This window comes from Triplophysa rosa, linkage group LG6 (assembly GCF_024868665.1).
Source record: "Triplophysa rosa linkage group LG6, Trosa_1v2, whole genome shotgun sequence".
Taxonomy (NCBI): domain Eukaryota; kingdom Metazoa; phylum Chordata; class Actinopteri; order Cypriniformes; family Nemacheilidae; genus Triplophysa; species Triplophysa rosa.
The window spans coordinates 19,711,763-19,731,719 of record NC_079895.1 but is presented as its reverse complement, the minus strand read 5'-3'; the positions used below and the strand labels follow the sequence as shown (position 1 = coordinate 19,731,719).

At 42.3% G+C, this 19,957-nt stretch overlaps 1 protein-coding gene across 2 annotated transcripts in view; it reads right to left on the bottom strand.

Annotated features, from left to right (window-relative positions):
* bmpr2b (bone morphogenetic protein receptor, type II b (serine/threonine kinase)) overlaps positions 1 to 19,957 on the bottom strand; it is a 120,650-nt gene that overhangs the window by 43,875 nt on the left and 56,818 nt on the right. For both annotated transcript variants that reach the window (XM_057335246.1, XM_057335247.1), the window contains exon 3: positions 17,567 to 17,740. In XM_057335246.1, the coding sequence (XP_057191229.1) occupies positions 17,567 to 17,740 (174 nt within the window). The remainder of the gene's footprint in view (positions 1 to 17,566; positions 17,741 to 19,957) is intronic.

Genomic DNA, 19,957 nt, shown 5'->3' with positions numbered 1-19,957 from the left:
ATGCAAATTTGTCCTATGGTGTGACAAAAAACAAACAAACAATGAAGATAAATCTCTTATGCTATTTTATATGATAAATGTAAATATTAATAATGTAAAACAATATAATATTAACAATTTGTTTTCTAAATTTTACAGTCACACCATAGGACACATGTATGATTTATTTGTCATGTACCCATATATATTTATTCTCTCTCATGTCGTTCAAAATCTGTATGTGACTTATTTCTGTGAAACACAAAAGGACACAAAAATGTCTCAGTGGTTTTGTGTCCATGGAAGCCATCTTAAATTTTTGTGCTCTGCAGAGAATGACATGAGGGTGAGTAAATGATAAATTCTCATTTTTTTGTGAACTTTACCTGTAATGGAAAGTTTAAAAGGACAGTTCACCTAAAAATCTAAATTTAGTCATTTTTTACATAATGTCAATTTTACAAATTGTCATTTCTTCACATTTTAAGAACTCCCTGCGTCTTTGGAACACAAATAAATATATTTTTGATGACATCCAAGAGCTTTCCAGGCCTCCTCATAGAGAACATGGTAATTCTCACTGTTAAGGTCCAGAAAAGTCCTAAAGACATAGTTAAAATGGTCCATCTGATTATAGTGGTTCAATTAAATTTTTATGAAGCAACGAGAATATTTTATGTGCGCAAAAGAAACCACTTGACTTTAATGAACAATATTCTTCTCTTCCCTATCAGTCTATGATGCATGTTCATAAGAGCACCACAACACTTGCGCATCTGGGCTGTGCGGCGAGCGCTGCATGGCGCATGCGTCTGCCCTCATGCATGCACCACAAGAGCACCGTGTGGTCATGAGCACATCAGAGACTCACAGGGAAGAGAGAAAAATCAAGATTGAACTTGATACTAACACGCCTTACAGTATCTTTTATAAAAATCAAATTTACACACACAAACTGTGGTTGTGCATTGCTTTAATTTTAGTTTATTTTGTTTAATATTATGTTTCCTTTTTTGTTAACAAGAACATTGTCTGTGAAAAACAAACAACATAAACTTCTAGCGTTGTGCCACTAGAAAGCAGAGAATTTAGACAAGTCTTATTTATGCTGTGCACCTATGAAACCAGAGCAGAGAGGTTCATAGAGCACCCTACCTGAGACAGGAAAGCAGACAGGTTAAGTTATGGCCTGGGGGAAGGGAGTGGAAGTGAGAGTGAAGGGGGAGGTGAGAGGAGGAGGTGTGTAGCTGTGTACAGTAATGTATGTGGGAGATCATTCCCCCTCTGCAATTAAAACAGCTGCCAAGGTTAATCTATGCCTGATCGATCAGAGTCTCCTCACACGTACACAGTGTTCAGCTTCAGAGTCTGCACCGACCATCTAAATGAAGCAATGTGTGAACGTGTGTGTAAGGAGAGGATCGTTTTCCAGCAGGTGCACAGCTCACGATACACATGGTGTACAACCTCAGAGACCGGCAGAAAAGTGGCCCAAAGATGTGCAGCCTTCTGCAGACAACAGACCTGTTTAGTGTGATGAGAAAAGATGGCATGAACATATGCAAAGGTTTTGCATTTTAAAATAAAAAATGTGCGGTCCATTCCCTCTGCATATAAAAAACAATATCATAGTTTACATAGTTACATTAGTGTGACAGAAGTTTAAAGTACATTACACTATTTCCAAAATGAGCCAGTTATACATTTATTCAATTCAATTCAGTTTCATTTATATAGAGCTTTTCACAATGTTTCATTGTTGCAAAGCAGCTACATGAAGAAAGACAAAAATAAACAAAAGTTAGTATTAGTATTAAAATAACAAGGGTTCATCAAACAGATATTATATTGCCTATTTTTGCTTCAATTACTAATATAGATATAAGGGAAATTATCAAAATATCGCAATACTACAATGGTTTGCAACAACTAAATCATGTTGATATGTATAGACAAAGGTTTTAGGTTGATGCAGATAGCAGTGAGACTGACATGCCAATTTTTATGAATTAAACATTACTCTAACCCTAATGTACAACATGATTTAGTTATTGCATTGTTTCTTCACTATCCCTAGTACTTCACTATTTTTTAAAGTGATTGTACTTTAATTTAGGATTGTCTTGCATTATGAGTGTCTTGAAGCTTGTGAAGCAGTGGCGATCCGTGACTCCTCTTCAGGGGAAGCAGTAATGCGAAGCTCGGCAAAACATGTATTTAGCGCGTCATATGTGTGTCGCGTCATGTCAAAACACGTGCCTGCTGCAGACGCGTCGAAAGGGTTTTTAATAAAAGAGATGCTCGCGTTTGCTAGATACTCGCTTAGTCTCATGTGTAATCAGAGTTAAGTGTTAACGAAGTGTCTTCTGAACGCGACAGTCTCTCATAAACCCTTTCGACGCGTCTGCAGCAGGCACGTATTTTGACATGATGCGTGATGCACATATGTTCATGTGAAGCTGCATTTATTTATTTATTTATTCATTTATTTATTAGATATTATTTATTATAATGATCTTGCTTGGTCTATAAACACCATGCACTGTGCTGTGTTTTACCTTTCTGTGTTTTTCTTATTTGCTCCTGTAAAGCTGCTTTGGAACAATGCACATTGTGAAAAGCGCTATATAAATAAAATTGAATTGAATTGAATTGAAGCGCTGAACATGTATTTTGAATTCCTGCTTCTCCTGAAGAGGAGGCACCGATCACCACTGTTGTGAAGCTACTGTTTCCATGTATGAAAGTACAATAAAAACACATTCCTATTTAGTTACTGATTGCCAAATTATTGCCAAATTACTTAAGTCCGTTTACAGAAGTCGTTCCACTTGGCGGTCATGTTTGCAACGCCTCTGGGCAGCTATTTCTGTCAAGACCACAGTCTTATTCTAAAATCGCTGACAAAAATCACAATTAAATAGCATATTGCTGACCAACAAATAAACCTGACATCAACTCAACCACTTGTTTCCTAAGCTTCCTAAAGTCCTAAAATACCTTTTTCGAGGTGTTTTTTTGTATTCCCTCCCCATTCATAGTAACAGTGGGGATGCATCTTGTTAATATCTATTAGCTTTTATATAAATGCTTTGTACTCAAACGCTACCAACATGGTTACAGCTCAACAACTTCCTGAAATTCCAATTCTGGGCAATCCTGTATCTTATTAGTCGGTGAGTTTTGTTCTCTGTCCCATGACGTCACTTTTTTGTGCAGTTACAGTGTACTTTGATGTTAAAACAGCTGGCCGACACAACAGGCTCATTGCTCATCACAGTCAGCAGGTAAGCACACACCCTCTCAAACACACAAATATCACAAATCTCTCCAAATCTCTATGATGAAGCCAAAGTGCATGTTTGATGAGCCTTTATGATATAAACAAAATCTAAATAAATGTGGTATTAGCATGTTTTGGTACCTTCTGTTCTTTTTAGTCAATTCGATTTTCCCAACATGAGTAAAGTGTCTCTTACACTACAGAGGCTGGAAAGCATTTAAAAGACATTTTTCATTTTGGAACACAACGTCTTTCTATTTGAATCACAAGAGAACTTCTAAAAGTCTGCTCCTCTACAGGATTAAAGGTGAAATAATTTCTCCTTTCAGCCTATGGTTTTATCAATACATTGTTTTTCTGCAAAAAAATCCTGTTTACACCTCATTTTTGAGTGTTGTTGTTGTGCAATGTTTTAGTGAGGCTGAAGAGCTTCCATAAATTGGTACGAAAAACAAATGAGTCACAAATGAGAGCAGCAGCTCTCCAAATGAATGCAAATGCACAGAGTTTGCTGAGGAAACATTTCCAAATCTCTCTTTCAATTATCTATAAAAAACCTCTTGCATTCACAGAATAATACATCCGGTGCCAGGAATTCTGTGTCCGAGGGGTGAAAATATTGGTTAATGGATTGTTAAAACAAGCGAGAATGTCGGCTGCCTCGTACTTAAAGAAAAACACATCAGAAACATGTGTGTAAGGAGAGTTGGCCTGAAAGGAGGTCATCCATCAATACCAGTTTCCATGTGAGACACAAGTGCTACATTTTACACAAGGCTGCAGGTTCTATTCGCATGTGCTGCAGACTGCCGATAATGTCAGCCTGATCCCTCCCGCCTCTGGCATGTCCGTAGACAGTGCTGCCAGTGCGCAGGGTTTGGATGCGGCCTCTGTGAGCACCCTGCCGCAATACAACATGAAATAAAAAAGAGTTTGACTAACAGGGGGTTATGGGCACGAACGTTTCAGTGCCGTCCGAGGATACAGAAGATCCAAGTGCCCTCTGCCTAGCAACAAGCGAAAGGTGAAAGGCGACTGGATGATTGAGTCTTTAGTTCTAAAATTCTGTGGCCCCTTTACGCTGACACACAGCCAACCGCAGGGCCTCCATCCATGCATTAATAAATTCACGCTCTCATCCTTTCTTGACAGATTAATCTGAATGCCGTTGTGTAAAGTTGATTTCCAGGGTCAAGCTTTAAAGTTATGCATTCATTAAGCATGGGCTTTGAATTGCCCCAAGCTTTATTTTTTCATCCTTATTCTCTAAATAAAAACTCTGCCCAAGGTTCTTCATCTAAGAACTCTGAAAACTTCTTGAAATAAAATGAGAAAGAGTGAGAGGGACTTACAAGAAAAAAATCTAACTGAAAAGAGGGTTTGAGCAGTAAAGCTGCCTGCTAATAACACGCTCCTGCTACGTCAGACAGACGTTGATTTTTTTCACTGCATTGTTTGGTTGCGTATTCGGTGTGACTGAGCTCCATTCCTTCAGCAGGGTCATCCGGCACTTTCTTTACAGACTCTCTCAAAGGCAACTCACAAAAGGAGATAAAGAACTGAAAGACTGAGTGAGAGAATAAGACTGAACAAAGAAAGAAAAGCTGCTCATGTAGCTCGGTTGGTATAGAGTCATGCTAGTATTTCTATCAGAAATTGAGCTATAAAACTGAAATGCTATTTGTAACCTACACAGTAACCTATGACTTCAACAACATTAGAGGAATTATGATAGCATTTAAACATTTTTAAAGCATGATTTTGCATTGTCAGGTAAGTGCCCCTTTCAGAATTGTCACATCCATTAAGGTCTATATTCCTCATAACTGGGCACATGAAAATTAAAATATAAGAACTATTTCATGTTACCAAGAGCCAACCCTTATTCATTTGTTGGGTATTATTGCTTTTGGTTTTTACATTTTAATTTACAGAAATCCTACAAAGTATATGTTGTCTCTCAAAAACGTGTCCTATTCTGTCACATCCATAATGCGTGTATAGTTTCCTTTTTAAAAACCGAAAACTCATGTATACACTGATATTTTTCTTATGTCTAGACTCTATCAACAGGTGTTTAAGAAAATAGATAAACCATAAACAGATGGTTCAATACATTGGTAATAAATACATTCTCTGAGAGCTTCTATTTCAAAATTTGTCTGCAAATGTCACATCCATAACGCTGGAATTGCCCATTATTGCATTCTGGGTAACGTTTAAACAACCATTAGCCGGAGTTGACCCTTTCATATGTATTCAACACACATAAACCACAGCAAGAGTCAATAAAGTATGTGGAATTTGAAAAAGTTTAACAATCCAAGACAGAACTACTTTACAATGACTGTGGGCCTTTATTTTTCAAAACGCATGCATTACCGAGACTTCACGGTCAAGGGGACACTGACCTTCTATCGACTATTAAGTCAATAAAACTATCAGACTATTGAGTCTTTTCATCTGCTGTTCCATTTCAGGCAGGGCAAAGTAGATACAGTAGTTAGTAGAAGTGAATATAACAATAACCAGCAGAGTATGATTTATAAAAATCAGTCAGACAAATAGCCTCAATCCCATAATGCAACACAGTCTTCAGAATCTTCAGAAAAAGATGAATGTATTAAAATCATCGCCACTGTTTACTCTCAGCTCCAGAAACACAGTCACCCATACACAGGTACCCTGACATTCAGAATGGCGGTCCCTGTAACAGGAGTTATTTTAAGAACGCTTTTTAATTGTAAGTGTTGGAATAACTGAAGTGAAGCTTTGTTGAATGTGCTGATGTCTGACAACTCTGATCTAAACCTTTTAATTACATTCAAATGCATTCCATTCAACTACATTATCATATCAGGGACGCTGTAAAAACATGGGGGATTTTCATGCTTTAATCTGGTGATTTTTGCATATCTGATATTGTGAGATGCATGGATTGTGAATTATTCTCCTGTTGCTGCAGTGCTAATGTGATATATTGTCAATGCTTTGAGATCAACCTGTGGCTCTGAGAGCTTAAAATAGACTAATGACAGAGTCTGAGCACCAAAACAGCCACTCATGGTGGGTAAAAATGTAAGCTTAGTTTTTAAAAGCTAATGGCAGCACTGGACCTTATTTCAACAACATTTGGTCCAAATAAAATACTGCACTGCATGCCGACCAGCGCTTGGCAATTTAACAAACACATCTAAACATGTTTTGTCTTTTGGAATACAGTCGCAGAAAAAATTAAGATTTCAAGATATATTGTGGCCATTCCAGCCCAGTGTCTGTTGAATTTCAACAAAATCAGACTGACACAGTCATCCAACAGCAATGTGAAAAACTGACAGACGAACTATGATATAAAATTGAGGTTATCACAGAAAAATTATTTTATAAATTATAATTAAATAAAAATTGTATAAAAAAAACTTCCTGTTTGTCCAGTTTTCATTTTCCTGCAAATAAATGCAAAAATAAACAATATTTTTATTTAAATTTGGGAGAAATTTTGTTAGTAGTTCAAAGAATGAAACAAAAATGATCGATTTACCTAAGCACATACCTAGAAATAGTACATTTTAAAATCTGAAAAACGGTCTCTGAAATTGTCTCTTAATTTTTTCTGCCGGTGTATATTCAATATGAATATTTTGATATTTAGGTATTAATATAAAAGGTTATTGACCCGTCTTTAATAGGGGAGTGCATGACTAGCATGTTTTCTCTACAGTCGACTTTATTGTTAACAGACTGTGGAACAGACTCTCACCAGAGCAGGTAAATATGCTTGTTTTCTTAACAATAATATGTAAAACAAAATAAACAAGATAATCATACTGTCACGATTCAGTCTGCGTTTCCCCTGTTTAGTTTGTATTGTATTTCTTGTTTCATGTTGTAGTCTTTTGTAGTTCTTTTGTTCATTGGTTCTTGTTAATTGTTTCTCTCAGGTGTTTGTTGTAACCTTATTAGTTCTCAGTGTATTTAAACCGTAGTGTGTTCTTTGTCTAGTGTGAGTTGTTGAATGTTTGGTCTTGTTTCCAGTGTTTGCTGAGTGTTCTTTTGATTACTTTAGTTCCTTGTTTCTTTCTTTTTTTATTGTTTTGTACTTAGTTTGTTGTTGAATAAATCCTTGCTGCACGTGGATCCGCTTCCTCGGCTGCCCAATGATACAGAACGACTCACCAAACTATGGATCCAGTTGTCTCCATGCGGCAGGGTAAGCGATCCCTCGAGGACCACATTCAGGATTTTTTTGAACATTGCTAATTTCTCACATCTCCCGGATTTTGCACTTACTATTTTTTTTATGGATTAAATCAACCACTCAAAGACAAATTTACCCATGATGGTCCTCGAGGGTCGCTAGCTGAATTTTGGGGTTTTCTGTGGTGTGTGTGTGGTCTACGCTCATGTTCCTCAGTCTTCCCAGAGGTTGCTTTAATCCATGAATCTGAGTCTAGTTTAACCCAAGAGTCCGCTCCTGAGTCTATTCAAGTCCAAGAGCCCGCTCAAGTCCGCCTCCAGCTACACCCTGACCTCCACCTCCAGGTACGCCCTGGACTCCGCCACTGGTCGGTCGGCTCTGCCCCCTGCTCCGCCAACTCCGCCCTGGACTTCAGACCCTCTGCCACTCCACGGGCCTGGCCCTCCATCCCGCCCCCTGTTCCGCCTCCGCTCCACCACCCGCCTGGACTTTTTGTTTCTTAGGAGCGTCTGGAATCCGCTCCTAGGGAGGGGGCTCTGTCACAATTTAGTCTGCGTTTCCGTTAGTTTGGACTTTTAGTTTGTATTGCATTTCCTGTTCCTGTTTTATGTTGTAGTCTGGTGTAAAAACTCTTCAGATCTATACGATTCACAAGAATGCCATATTTGGATACAAAATAGTTTGAGTTTGCAGGTATGAACGGAATAACAAATTAGAAAAATGTGGGGAATAATACCCAAAACATTTAAACACTTTTTTTTCAAACATTGCTGTGGCGAGGGGGGCATGGTCCAGCGAAGTCTGGAGAGAAAGGGACGGGAAACCGGCGGGAAATAAGTAGGTCAAAGGATGATCATAAACACCTGTCTCCTGTTTCAGTGATTGGCGAGAAGAGAATAAAAGCCAACACGGGCGGAGGACAAAGGGAGAGAGAAGCGCGGCTATACAGGGCGAGAGACCGAGAGAGCTGGAGCGAGAGAAACCCAGGCTGTACAGAGAGTACGAGCGATTGTGCCAGGAGGCCAACTTAAATATTATTTCCTTTTGCTTTGTGTTTTATTTTGAGTTAATAAACCTCTTACCAGCTACGCCGACCCTGTCTCCTTCCTTCCATTATCTCGAACGTATTACAGTGGTGCCGAAACCCGGGAGGAAGGAGAACGCCACTGCCATGCAAACCCCGCCAACCTCGCCATTTGCGGACGTCATCCAGGCGCTCGCGGGACTCCACCAGGAGCATCATCAGGCTCTGCTGGACCCACAGAAGGAGCAGGAGAAAAGGTTCCACCTGCTCCTCCAGGCCCAGACGGATGACCGCGAGCTGTTCCGGGGCTAAGGTGGGCAAACCGGAAGGACACCAGCGGCCGCCGGCCCGTCGGCTCCCGTGTTGCTGCATAAGATGGGGCCTCAGGACGACCCGGAGGCTTTCCTTGAACTTTTCGAAAGGTCCGCGGAGGTATCTGGCTGGCCCCGCGGCGGCTGGGCCGCCCGACTTATTCCATTGTTATCAGGGGAAGCCCAGCTCGCGGCTCAACAGCTGCCGGTTCAGAACCTCCTGAACTACGCGGACCTCCAGAAAGCGATCCTCCAGCGGGTCGGACTGACCCCAGAGCAGCAGCGCCAGCGCTTCCGGTCGCTGGAGTTCGGGGATGGCGGCCAGCCCTTCGTGTTCGCCCAACGGCTCCGGGACGCCTGCCGCAAATGGTTGCTGGACGATGACGGCGATGTCGACACGATCGTGGAGCAGGTGGTACTGGAGCAGTTCGTGGGTCGACTACCCACGGAGACGGCCCTGTGGGTCCAGTGCCACCGGCCGGCGTCGCTGTCCCAGACCGTGTAGCTGGCGGAGGACCACATGGCGGCGGGCCGCGGGGTCGGCAAACCCCAAACCTCTACCCGTTTTTTTCTCCCTTTCCCTAGGTCCCGTCCGGTGCCACCGGCAGCCACCCAAGACCGGAGTGGCCCGGGGGTGCGGTTTCTACCGACCGTGAAAGCGTCCCTACGGCGCGGGGAGGCTGCCGGGGGGATGTCAACTCCCGGCCACCCGACACCTTTCTCTTCTCGCCAATCCCTTGGCCTGCTTCCTACCACTGGGGCGGCGGGTAGGCCTGGGCCGGTCTGTTGGCGGTGCGGGGATCCGGGGCACCTCATCAAGATGTGTCCAGTTATGGAGGTTGGTGCGGTGATCCGGATCCCTGATGCGCCGCAGGCTGCCCTCGATCAAGCTGGCCTGTACCAAATACCTGTGAGTATAGAGGGTGGTATCTATCAGGCCTAGGTGGATTCAGGCTGTAACCAAACCTCGATACACCCAGATGTGATTCAGTCCACGGCAGTGGATACGAGCCGCAAGGTTAAGGTAAGGTGTGTGCACGGGGAGGTGGTGAGTTACCCCTTAGTGTCTCTGTCTATCCAATTTAGGGGAAAAAAGCATACAGTGGAGGTAGCCGTTAATTCGCACCTCCAACACCCACTAATTCTGGGGACAAATTGGCCGGATTTTAGCATTCTGTTGGGACATTTATGCGTGGGTGTCTCTTGGGGAAAAGGTTAGTGGAAGGGGGCGGTGGCGCAGCTTGGAGAGGCTGAGCCAGGACCATCGACGACGGGTTCAGGGGAACTGAGCTCAATTGAGAGGAAAAATCTCTCATCGTGTGATGATTTTCCCCTGGATCAGTCTCGAGATGAGTCGCTCAAAAATGCCTTCGAACAGGTCCGGATGATAGACGGGCAGCCTCTCCACCCGGCGCGACCGCTCACCTATCCATATTTTGCCATCATCAAAGACAGGTTGTATCGAGTGACCCAAGACACTCAATCAAAGGAGGATACAACACAATTGGTCACCCCGAAGAGCCGCCGGGAAATGCTTTTCCAGGCGGCCCATTCAAATCCTATGGCAGGACACTTAGGACAATGCGCAACACTAAATCGCCTAACGACCCGATTTTTTTTGGCCGGGCATCCACGAGAATGTGCGCAGATCGTGCGCCACTTGTCGTGAATGCCAGTTGGTAAACCCACCGGCCACCCCAAAAGCACCATTGTGCCCTCTAACGCTGATACAGGTCCCCTTCGAATGAATTGGCATGGACCTGGTCGGGCCGTTAGAACAATCGGCACGAGGGCACCGCTTTGCATTGGTCATTGTGGACTATGCAACCCGATACCCCGAGGCAGTGGCGCTCCGCAATATTTCCGCTAAAAGCATGGCGGACGCGCTGTTCTCGTTAATCTCCCCCGTGGGAATCCCAAAGGAGGTTCTCACGTATCAAGGCACGACGTTCATGTCACGGACACTCCGCGAGCTATACGGGTTATTGGGGGTGAAAACGATTCGTACCAGCGTCTATCACCCACAAACGGACGGCCTGGTCGAATGTTTTAACCGTACTTTAAAAACCATGATCCGGAAGTTCGTTCACGAGGACGCCAAAAATTGGGATAAATGGCTGGAACACCTGTTATTTGCTGTGCGCGAGGTCCCTCAAGCCTCCACGGGGTTTTCCCCCTTTGAGCTACTCTATGGACGTCAGCCCCGTGGGGTGTTAGACATCCTAAGGGAAACTTGGGAGGACGGACCTACCGCTAGTAAAAACGAAATTCAGTATGTCATGGACCTGAGAACAAAACTCCACACGTTGGGGCGGCTCTCTATGGAGAATTTGTTACAGGCCCAGGACAGACAAAGCCGGCAATATAATAGGGGTACCAGACTACGTCAATTTACACCGGGAGAGAAAGTCCTCGTATTACTACCCACATCTAGCTCAAAATTACTCGCTAAGTGGCAAGGACCCTTTATGGTCACACGGCGAGTGGGGAATCTTAATTATGAGGTGGTAAGACCTGACAGAGGCGATACACATCAGCTGTACCACCTCAATCTCCTTAAAAAGTGGAGTGAGGCTGACGCAGTGATGCTGGCAACGGTGGTAGGAAGGGAGGATGATCTCGGACCAGAGGTGGGAGGTAAGAACCAATCTATCACGCTGGCCTCGGCCGGTGATCACCTCTCCCCTTCCCAGATCACTGACGTGGCCAAGTTGCAGGCTCGTTTTGCCGATGTATTCTCGCCTCTGCCTGGTCGTACTTCACTCATAGAGCACCATATTGAGGCCACACCGGGAGTCGTAATACGTAGCCGGCCATATTGGTTGCCTGAACACAAGAAAAAAGTGGTTCAGGAGGAATTAGGCGCCATGCTAGATATGGGAGTAATAGAGGAGTCCAATAGTGACTGGGCTAGCCCGATAGTTTTAGTTCCTAAAACCGACGGCTCGGTTCGGTTCTGTGTGGACTACCGCAAGGTGAATGCTGTGTCGAAGTTCGACGCATATCCAATGCCGCGGATTGACGAATTGCTTGATCGGCTAGGTGCGGCTCGTTTTTATTCGACATTGGATTTGACAAAAGGATATTGGCAGATCCCCTCATCTCCTTTATCCAAGGAAAAAACAGCTTTCACTACGCCGTTTGGATTACACCAGTTTGTCACTCTTCCATTCGGCTTATTCGGAGCCCCAGCGACATTTCAGCGGCTCATGGACCGCATTTTACGTCCACATGCGGCATACTGTATGCCGCTGCTTACTTGGATGATATCATTATCTATAGTAATGATTGGCAGCGGCATATGCAGCATCTAAGTGCAGTCTTGAAGTCACTGAGAGGAGCGGGACTCACGGCTAACCAGAAGAAGTGTGCAATTGGGCGAGTGGAGGTAAGGTATCTGGGCTTCCACTTGGGTCACAGGCAGGTGCGTCCCCAAATTGATAAGACGGCAGCAATTGCAGCCTCCCCGAGGCCCGAGACCAAAAAGGAGGTGAGGCAGTTCCTGGGGCTGGCGGGATATTACAGGAGGTTTGTACCTGACTATTTGACCCTCACCAGCCCGCTGACTGACCTCACTAAAAAGGAGGCACCAGATTCCGTCCAGTGGTCGGAGCCGTGCCAGCAGGCTTTCACCCAGGTAAAGGCTGCTCTGTGTGGTGGCCTGCTATTGCACGCTCCTAATTTTGATCTTCCCTTTCTTTTACAGACCGACGCATCGGACAGAGGCCTGGGGGCGGTCCTCTCCCAGGAGATAGAGGGTGAGGAACGGCCGGTGCTGTACATTAGTCGTAAGCTCTCAAGGAGAGAGACTATATACAGCACCATTGAGAAGGAATGTTTGGCCATCAGGTGGGCCGTCCTCACCCTCCGCTATTATCTCCTGGGCAAGGAGTTTACACTCTGTTCGGATCATGCACCTCTCCAATGGCTCCACCGCATGAAGGATACCAACGCGCGGATCACCCGTTGGTATCTGGCCTTACAACCATTCAAGTTTCAGGTGGTCCACAGACCGGGGACCCAGATGGTGGTAGCCGACTTCCTCTCCAGGAGGGGGGGGAAGGCTGCAGGCCGGATGGGGCCCCGGCCTGAGTCGGGCGGTGGGGGTATGTGGCGAGGGGGGCGTGGTCCAGCGAAGTCTGGAGAGAAAGGGACGGGAAACCGGCGGGAAATAAGTAGGTCAAAGGATGATCATAAACACCTGTCTCTTGTTTCAGTGATTGGCGAGAAGAGAATAAAAGCCAACACGAGCGGAGGACAAAGGGAGAGAGAAGCGCGGCTATACAGGGCGAGAGACCGAGAGAGCTGGAGCGAGAGAAACCCAGGCTGTACAGAGAGTACGAGCGATTGTGCCAGGAGGCCAACTTAAATATTATTTCCTTTTGCTTTGTGTTTTATTTTGAGTTAATAAACCTCTTACCAGCTACGCCGACCCTGTCTCCTTCCTTCCATTATCTCGAACGTATTACAATTGCATAATGTTTTCATCTTTGAAACACATATATACAGCATATATTACCACGTTGTGGATATTTCCTAATTATAAGCTTGACGTAAAATAATTGGAAGATGAAAAAGGACTTCAATTAAATGGACAAATAATCGAATATTCAAGTTCAAATATTTGAATATAATATTAATAATGCATTTTATTTATAATGCACCTTTCTTACACTCAAGGCACTAGAACATGGTAAAACATAACAATAAACAAAAGAATAAAACACTTCTGCAATCGCAAAGACATAAGTCACAAATCATAATTATAAATCATTTCAATAACATTATAGCTTAAAATACCTCACTAAAAAGATCTTAAAGGTGCAGTGAACAAGGACCACAATTTTAACCCGAGCTTTTGTTATATAAGACGGAATCGTATTCATTCGAACATCCTGTAAGTGTCAGACCTGAAAACGCCCTTGTTACTGAAATATCAACTGTTATTGACACGAGGCTCAGCGAACGGCAGGTCCTGGAATGCACCTATCTATGACAGGTTGAACATCGCCTCCACAGAAGAGTAATAACGCCTACTTCTCGAGCCCTGCCCACTGGTTCGCGCATGACAGTACTGAACACAAGCTGCATGGAACCAGATAGAGCGAGTGTAAGCATCATGCCTTTAAAGATCGCGAAATATTGTGCAGTGCCTGGTTGTGGAAGAACACAGTCGTGGTTGAAGTTCATTTTTAAAGACGTTCCAGCTCACGTGGGGAAAACATTGAGCGTTTGTTCGCTTCATTTCAACACAGATTCCTTGAACAAGTCACAGGTCGACACTGGATTTGCGGAGAGACTAAAATTAAAAAGCAGTGCTGTGCCGTCAATATTGGATCCGATAGGAATGGCGCAGCAATCTTATGTGAGTAAAACATATTTGTACTATGCATCACTATTGCTTTGTTAGAGATCGCTTGATATGCCCTGATAGTATTACCTGGGGACCTCTAGTCATTTGTAATAATTGTAATCGCCGTCTCTGCGATTTGGCGGGCTCATATATCATTTTTCAAGGTTTTATCCACCGTTTGCGAATAATGGAGGCTGTTTTGAAGTGTTTTGATATTATTTCTGGTGCTGGGTCATATCCATATCTGCCAACACTGTCGTTTTGGCTGGGAGTCTACCGTTTGTTTATTTATCATGAAAACTATAACATTTGAGACCCGCGATCGCGGTGATCTTCTGTCCGGTTCGCAGGTCTTAAATACTGACATGTACGATCATATATCACTAAACACCATACAACTATAGGCTATACAAACTATAAGCAAAGCCTTGCCATCACATCCAGGAAATAAGTCCGTAAATTTGAGTAAAATCACGTTACGTAACGTTACGTGTCTAACCAAATTCACAGAAGGCTCCAACTAAGTCAACTACGCAAGCTGCTATCCAATCATAGCAGTGGGCATTTACTTCCAAGTCTTCTATGCGGCCCGCCCTTAAAAACCGAGCGTTTCTCCAGGCGGCCTAAAAACCAGGGTAGAAAATAGCCTATTACTTTTTGAATGTAAAAACTACGCAAACGTCATAAGTAGACGTTAGACAATAGTATAAAACAATAAAAACGGCCAGTTCAATACACCTTTAAGTAGTCTCTTAAAGAGTAGAATGAGATCATGAAAATTACATTTCATGCAGTGTGTTATGTTGCCGTGTTTGAAAGTAAGCTGTCTGCCAAGTTGTAAGTCCGAAGGTGAATAAATAACAAAGTTATTGGCTTGTAAAAATGGGAGTCTACTCTGAATCATGCAAACAAGACATGAGCTAGTCCGAGTCTCTAACCGCCGCGTATCTACGTCACTAGACATAGTCCCCTTGCTACGTTTTGCTGGGACTGCCGCGAAAACTTCACTAGTCTCCTCCCCCAAAACACTGTCGCTCGTTCGTGATGCGTGTGTATGATGTCTAGAACCCGTGTTCTACGTTGTGAAACTAAGTCCGTCTTATTTCAACTACCAAAGAAAGAACTTCTGAGGGAACAATGGTTACAATTCATTTTTCAAACGATACCAAAGGAGTATAACCCCAGGGTTTTACTGCGCGCGCGTCATTTCACCGAAGATTGCTTCAATAATCTTGGCGTGTTCACTGCAGGATATGTGAAACGACTATCCTTGAAAGAGGGGGCAATACCAACCTTATTTGGACCTGTTAGCTCCACCGAATCACAACCTGTTAGTGTGACTATTTATTTTTGTCTTAACTTCAAGAAATATTTGTGTACCTTATGTCTGTGTTTAGCTAATGCATATAACGCTATCATTAGCATGTACCGTTATTTCTGGGGTATTACAGTTTGTTTATCTTGCTATTAACTCGGCTAATTTAATTGCTCAATCTATTAACTCTCAAAGTATTTATTTCAAAAACTGAGTCGAGTACTATCTGTATTGTAATAACATCTGAAGATACAAACACCGTACACTGTATGCCGTGTCAACTAGTCCAAGACACATGATGAATGCGTTTGACCAATCATAACAGACTACACCATCTGACCAATCACATGACACTAGGCTAGCGGATAGGAGGGGACTAGACGGATGAATCGCGGAACAAATCATTTGAGAGTCAGACAAGAAGTATGGTAAGAATAACTGCCTATTATTACAACATAATAGTGTTTTTACACCTTGTGTGTACATAAACTTGTTGTTGGGCACTCCATAAACCAAAGTAGGACCTTAAAAATTATATGCTACTTACTCTTTAAAACAATCAAGAGATGGAGCAGTCCTGATTGAAGAGGGCAGTGAGTTCCACAGCCTTGGAGCCATACAAGAAAAATACCTCCCCCCATAGTTTTAAGTTTACAACGGGGCTGAAAGAGTGTAAGAGAATCAGCAGAGCAGAGAGGTGTTGACTACGGTTGCACGGTGTGTACCGGTGCTACGGTAGCATCGCGATGCTAAAGCTTTAAAATTCCTGCGATGCCCCTCTGTTTTTTAAACGGTAGTATCATAGTGCCGTAACTGTTGCATATGCGCATTAACGTTCATTTGAACACTTTCATCTGTCTTTTTGCGGTGTTTCTCTCCTAAATGAATCCATGTTTTGAACGACTCGGACGAGATAATGAGTCGGTTGAATGATTCCCTGACACACACAAAATTGCCACCACCTACTGACCATTTTGGTCACACTTAAAGTAAGCCTAACATTTTCCTTTATAAGCATTGCTATAAGTGCAATTTATCGCACACTGATTGAATTAGTTCCAATGTTTAAAAAAAAGTTCTTTAGTAGTTACTACAGTAAACGTTGCTAAAATTACTAGACACTAGTGTTTTTAAATCTTACCACAGTAAATATTATAGTATACTACAGTATTTGCTAAAACTTATCCAATTACTACAGTTAATACTACAAATATTGTAGTGTGCAGTATAATACAGTTCACTAAATACAACATGGTTTTGGTCTATTTTGTAGATTTTAATTATGAATATGACACAGCATCGGTACCGTGATATTTCATAAGGTATAGTATCGTAAGATATGTTTATGGTACCGTGACAACCCTAGTGTTGACAGTGTGACCAGGTTACAAATATATTCTGGTGCCAGCCCATGTACTGCTTTATAAGTTAAGACAAGAACTTTAAAATCAATCCCATATTTCGCAGATGATAAAAAGCTACTTTTGTAATATATGATTTAAAAAATGCCCATCTGTGGTCAACTATGAACGTAAACGTAAAGAACGCCGATTCAACGCTGGTCTAGAAGAACTATCTGTTTCAGTTTTTTAACACTACACAAATGTTTGAGCAAAATACAACTAACAGAACATTTATAACCAAATCTAAATTTTAAACGAATATCTTTAAGATTTTATTATATATGTAAGATTAAATAAAAAGTAATATTACATAAATAAAAACTGAAACTGGAAGTGCTTCTGGACCAGTGTGTATCTTGCAAAGTGGTCTATAGCAAAAAAGTGCTTAAAGCATGACAATATTAAAGATGTTACTAAGAAGATGCAAAGATTATTTGAAATATTCAGAATATACAGATGCCCTAAATATGACATTTCTATTAGTTAAATAACAGCATTTCATGATTAAGTTACAAATATCACATGTGAAGACAGTTAAGAGCAGATCTCTTAATATAAGAACATCACAGAGATGACCGTGAATCCTGCAGGACCGGTTCTGCTTAGCCACAGCAATCTAATACGGGCATTGTCGCTCAGACTGGGGCGTGGAGGTTTCAGATGCAGATCAGCTCTAGCGTTTAGTGTTTGAAGGACTTACGGGTGGTGGTGCTGGTGGGGCTCGGCACCCAGTTCTCCGTGAAGTTGATGTTGCACATGTTGGTGCTGCAGCAGCAGAATCGGTAGGTGCCGTTCTGGATCTGTGACGGCGTGGTGGTAACCACGCAACGGTCATCATGGCAGTCCTGCTGGTCGCTAATGTAAGCCCAACAGCCTGTGATAGAGATGCAGATGGTGTATGAGTGAAATGAGAGAAAGAAACTGAAATAGAATGGCTGTAAGAAAAATTTCATGTAACCAAGTATGTGTTTTTTTGGACAAGAAGTTAAGTTTTGTCTACATTGTGAGAATAGAAAAAAAAAATTGCCTACAGTAACCTACACTGTTGGGAATATAAAAACAAAAAAGGCCTGATTTTAGAAGTAAGGGACAAAAAAATGATTAACATGACAAAACATATATGGGTGTAGGTGTGTTTATTTTGCTATACTTGTGAGAAGTACATTTTTATTAGAATGTATCTGCAAGGGGCGAAATTTTTTTACATCCCTTCAACCCCTATGACCAAATTTGAAAAATAAGCATTTGTCATATTGTCTAAAACTTACCAAAATATAATCACTTATACTCAGGGCTGTACATTAACGTTTTTTGCACATATCACCGGTGCTACAGAGGCTTAAAGTTTTGTAGCACAGGCCAAATAGTTGTAGCACAAGTATAAAAAGTGCAGTTCATTACATAATTAGGCATGTAAATGACAAAATACATTAATGTTACATACAGATGGATAAATTAGGGCCATATAATTCTTTTTTCCCAAATTCATTTTTTCCTTTTTAATTGTTCCGAGTTCTGTATTTTCAATGTTTTGCTCTACAATAGTAAATACATTTGTCCATAAAAAACTGTGGTATACTATAGTATTTATAATATAATAATTATTTAATTATAGTGAAACTCTTGGGTGCTACAGTATTGTTTAACCTTACTATAGTGAATATTAAAGTATACTATAGTGTTTACTACAGTTTATAAATTTGCTCATTCACTCGTACACACGCAGAACAAGCAGATGACATATTTAAATAGTAGAATTCCGCTTACGCTATTCCTTCCACGTTTTCCCACAACGCACTGATCAGGGCTCTAGATAAATGGACTCAATGCAGCCGGAAAACAAGTTTTAATCGCAAAAACTAAATATAAACGAAAATAAATAGTGGCGCGCCATTTGTTAACTTCACACACGAACAAGCACAATGACAAACGCACTTCAAACAAACAAGCGGCTCTGTCTAATGCACGTTCAAAACTGTATCGCACACGTGCTACACTAATAGATTTATTCTTAGCACAGTCCGATTATTTCGTAGCACGAAATACTGCATGTTTGTTATTTTTATTCTTTTAATATTTTTATAAAGATTATACTTCATTTCTTTTGGATGTTTTATCACAACCTCAAATACCTAAAGCTTACCCAGATAAGAAAGGCCTGTGTTAGAGTAATTTAAAGGAACAGTCCAGTCAGAAATTAAAGTTATGTCATTATCTACATTATTTACCTTTATGCCATTACAAACCGGTAATGCATATTTCATAAGAGAGCTGCAGCAAAATAAATTTCTCTGTGACGTTTCATTATTATTCCTTGACTTGGACACAAAAATTTGTTGTGAAATTTGTTTTGAAAGTTTGTGAAAGGCGCATAAAATTGTTTATTTTTCATAATGTGTTTAAGGTGGAGTTGTTTGTAATTAAGAAGCTATTCTATTTGTATTGGTCTCAATGTACAGGCATCGGTATCAGCGAGTACCAGAAAAAAATATCGGTACTTGTACTCGGCCTTTAAAAAAAGTGTCATGGCTCTGCTTCCTTAGTCATGTTTTTCTTGGTCCTGTAGCAGAGCCATGACAAAGTCTTTGGTTATGTGTGGAGAGAAACATATTGTTGTCCGTTTGACTATAATATACGTTCTCTCCAGTGTCTTGTCATTGGCCCCATTCCTCTCGTTTCGTTATGTTTCCCTGAGTGTTTAATGTCCCACACCTGTCCCATGTCGTTATCTCTCGTTTGTGTTCCTATATTTACCCTCATGTTTCTTTGTCCTGTGCTCGTGTATTGTGTATGTGTTCATGCTGTCGCCCGTGTTCCTGTGTCCTCCCTTGTTTGAGAACTGTGAGTTTTGTGTTTTTGCTTTAGTTTTATCCTGCTATAGTTTTGTCCAGTCCGGTGTCCAGTCCTGCGTCCAGTCCGGTGTCCAGTCCTGCGTCCAGTCCGGTGATCCAGCCGGCGTCCAGTCCGGTGATCCAGCCGGCGTCCAGTCCGGTGATCCAGCCGGCCTTCCAGCCGGCGTCAGGCCATGTCCAGCCGGCCTTCCAGCCGGCGTCAGGCCATGTCCAGCCGGCCTTCCAGCCGGCGTCAGGCC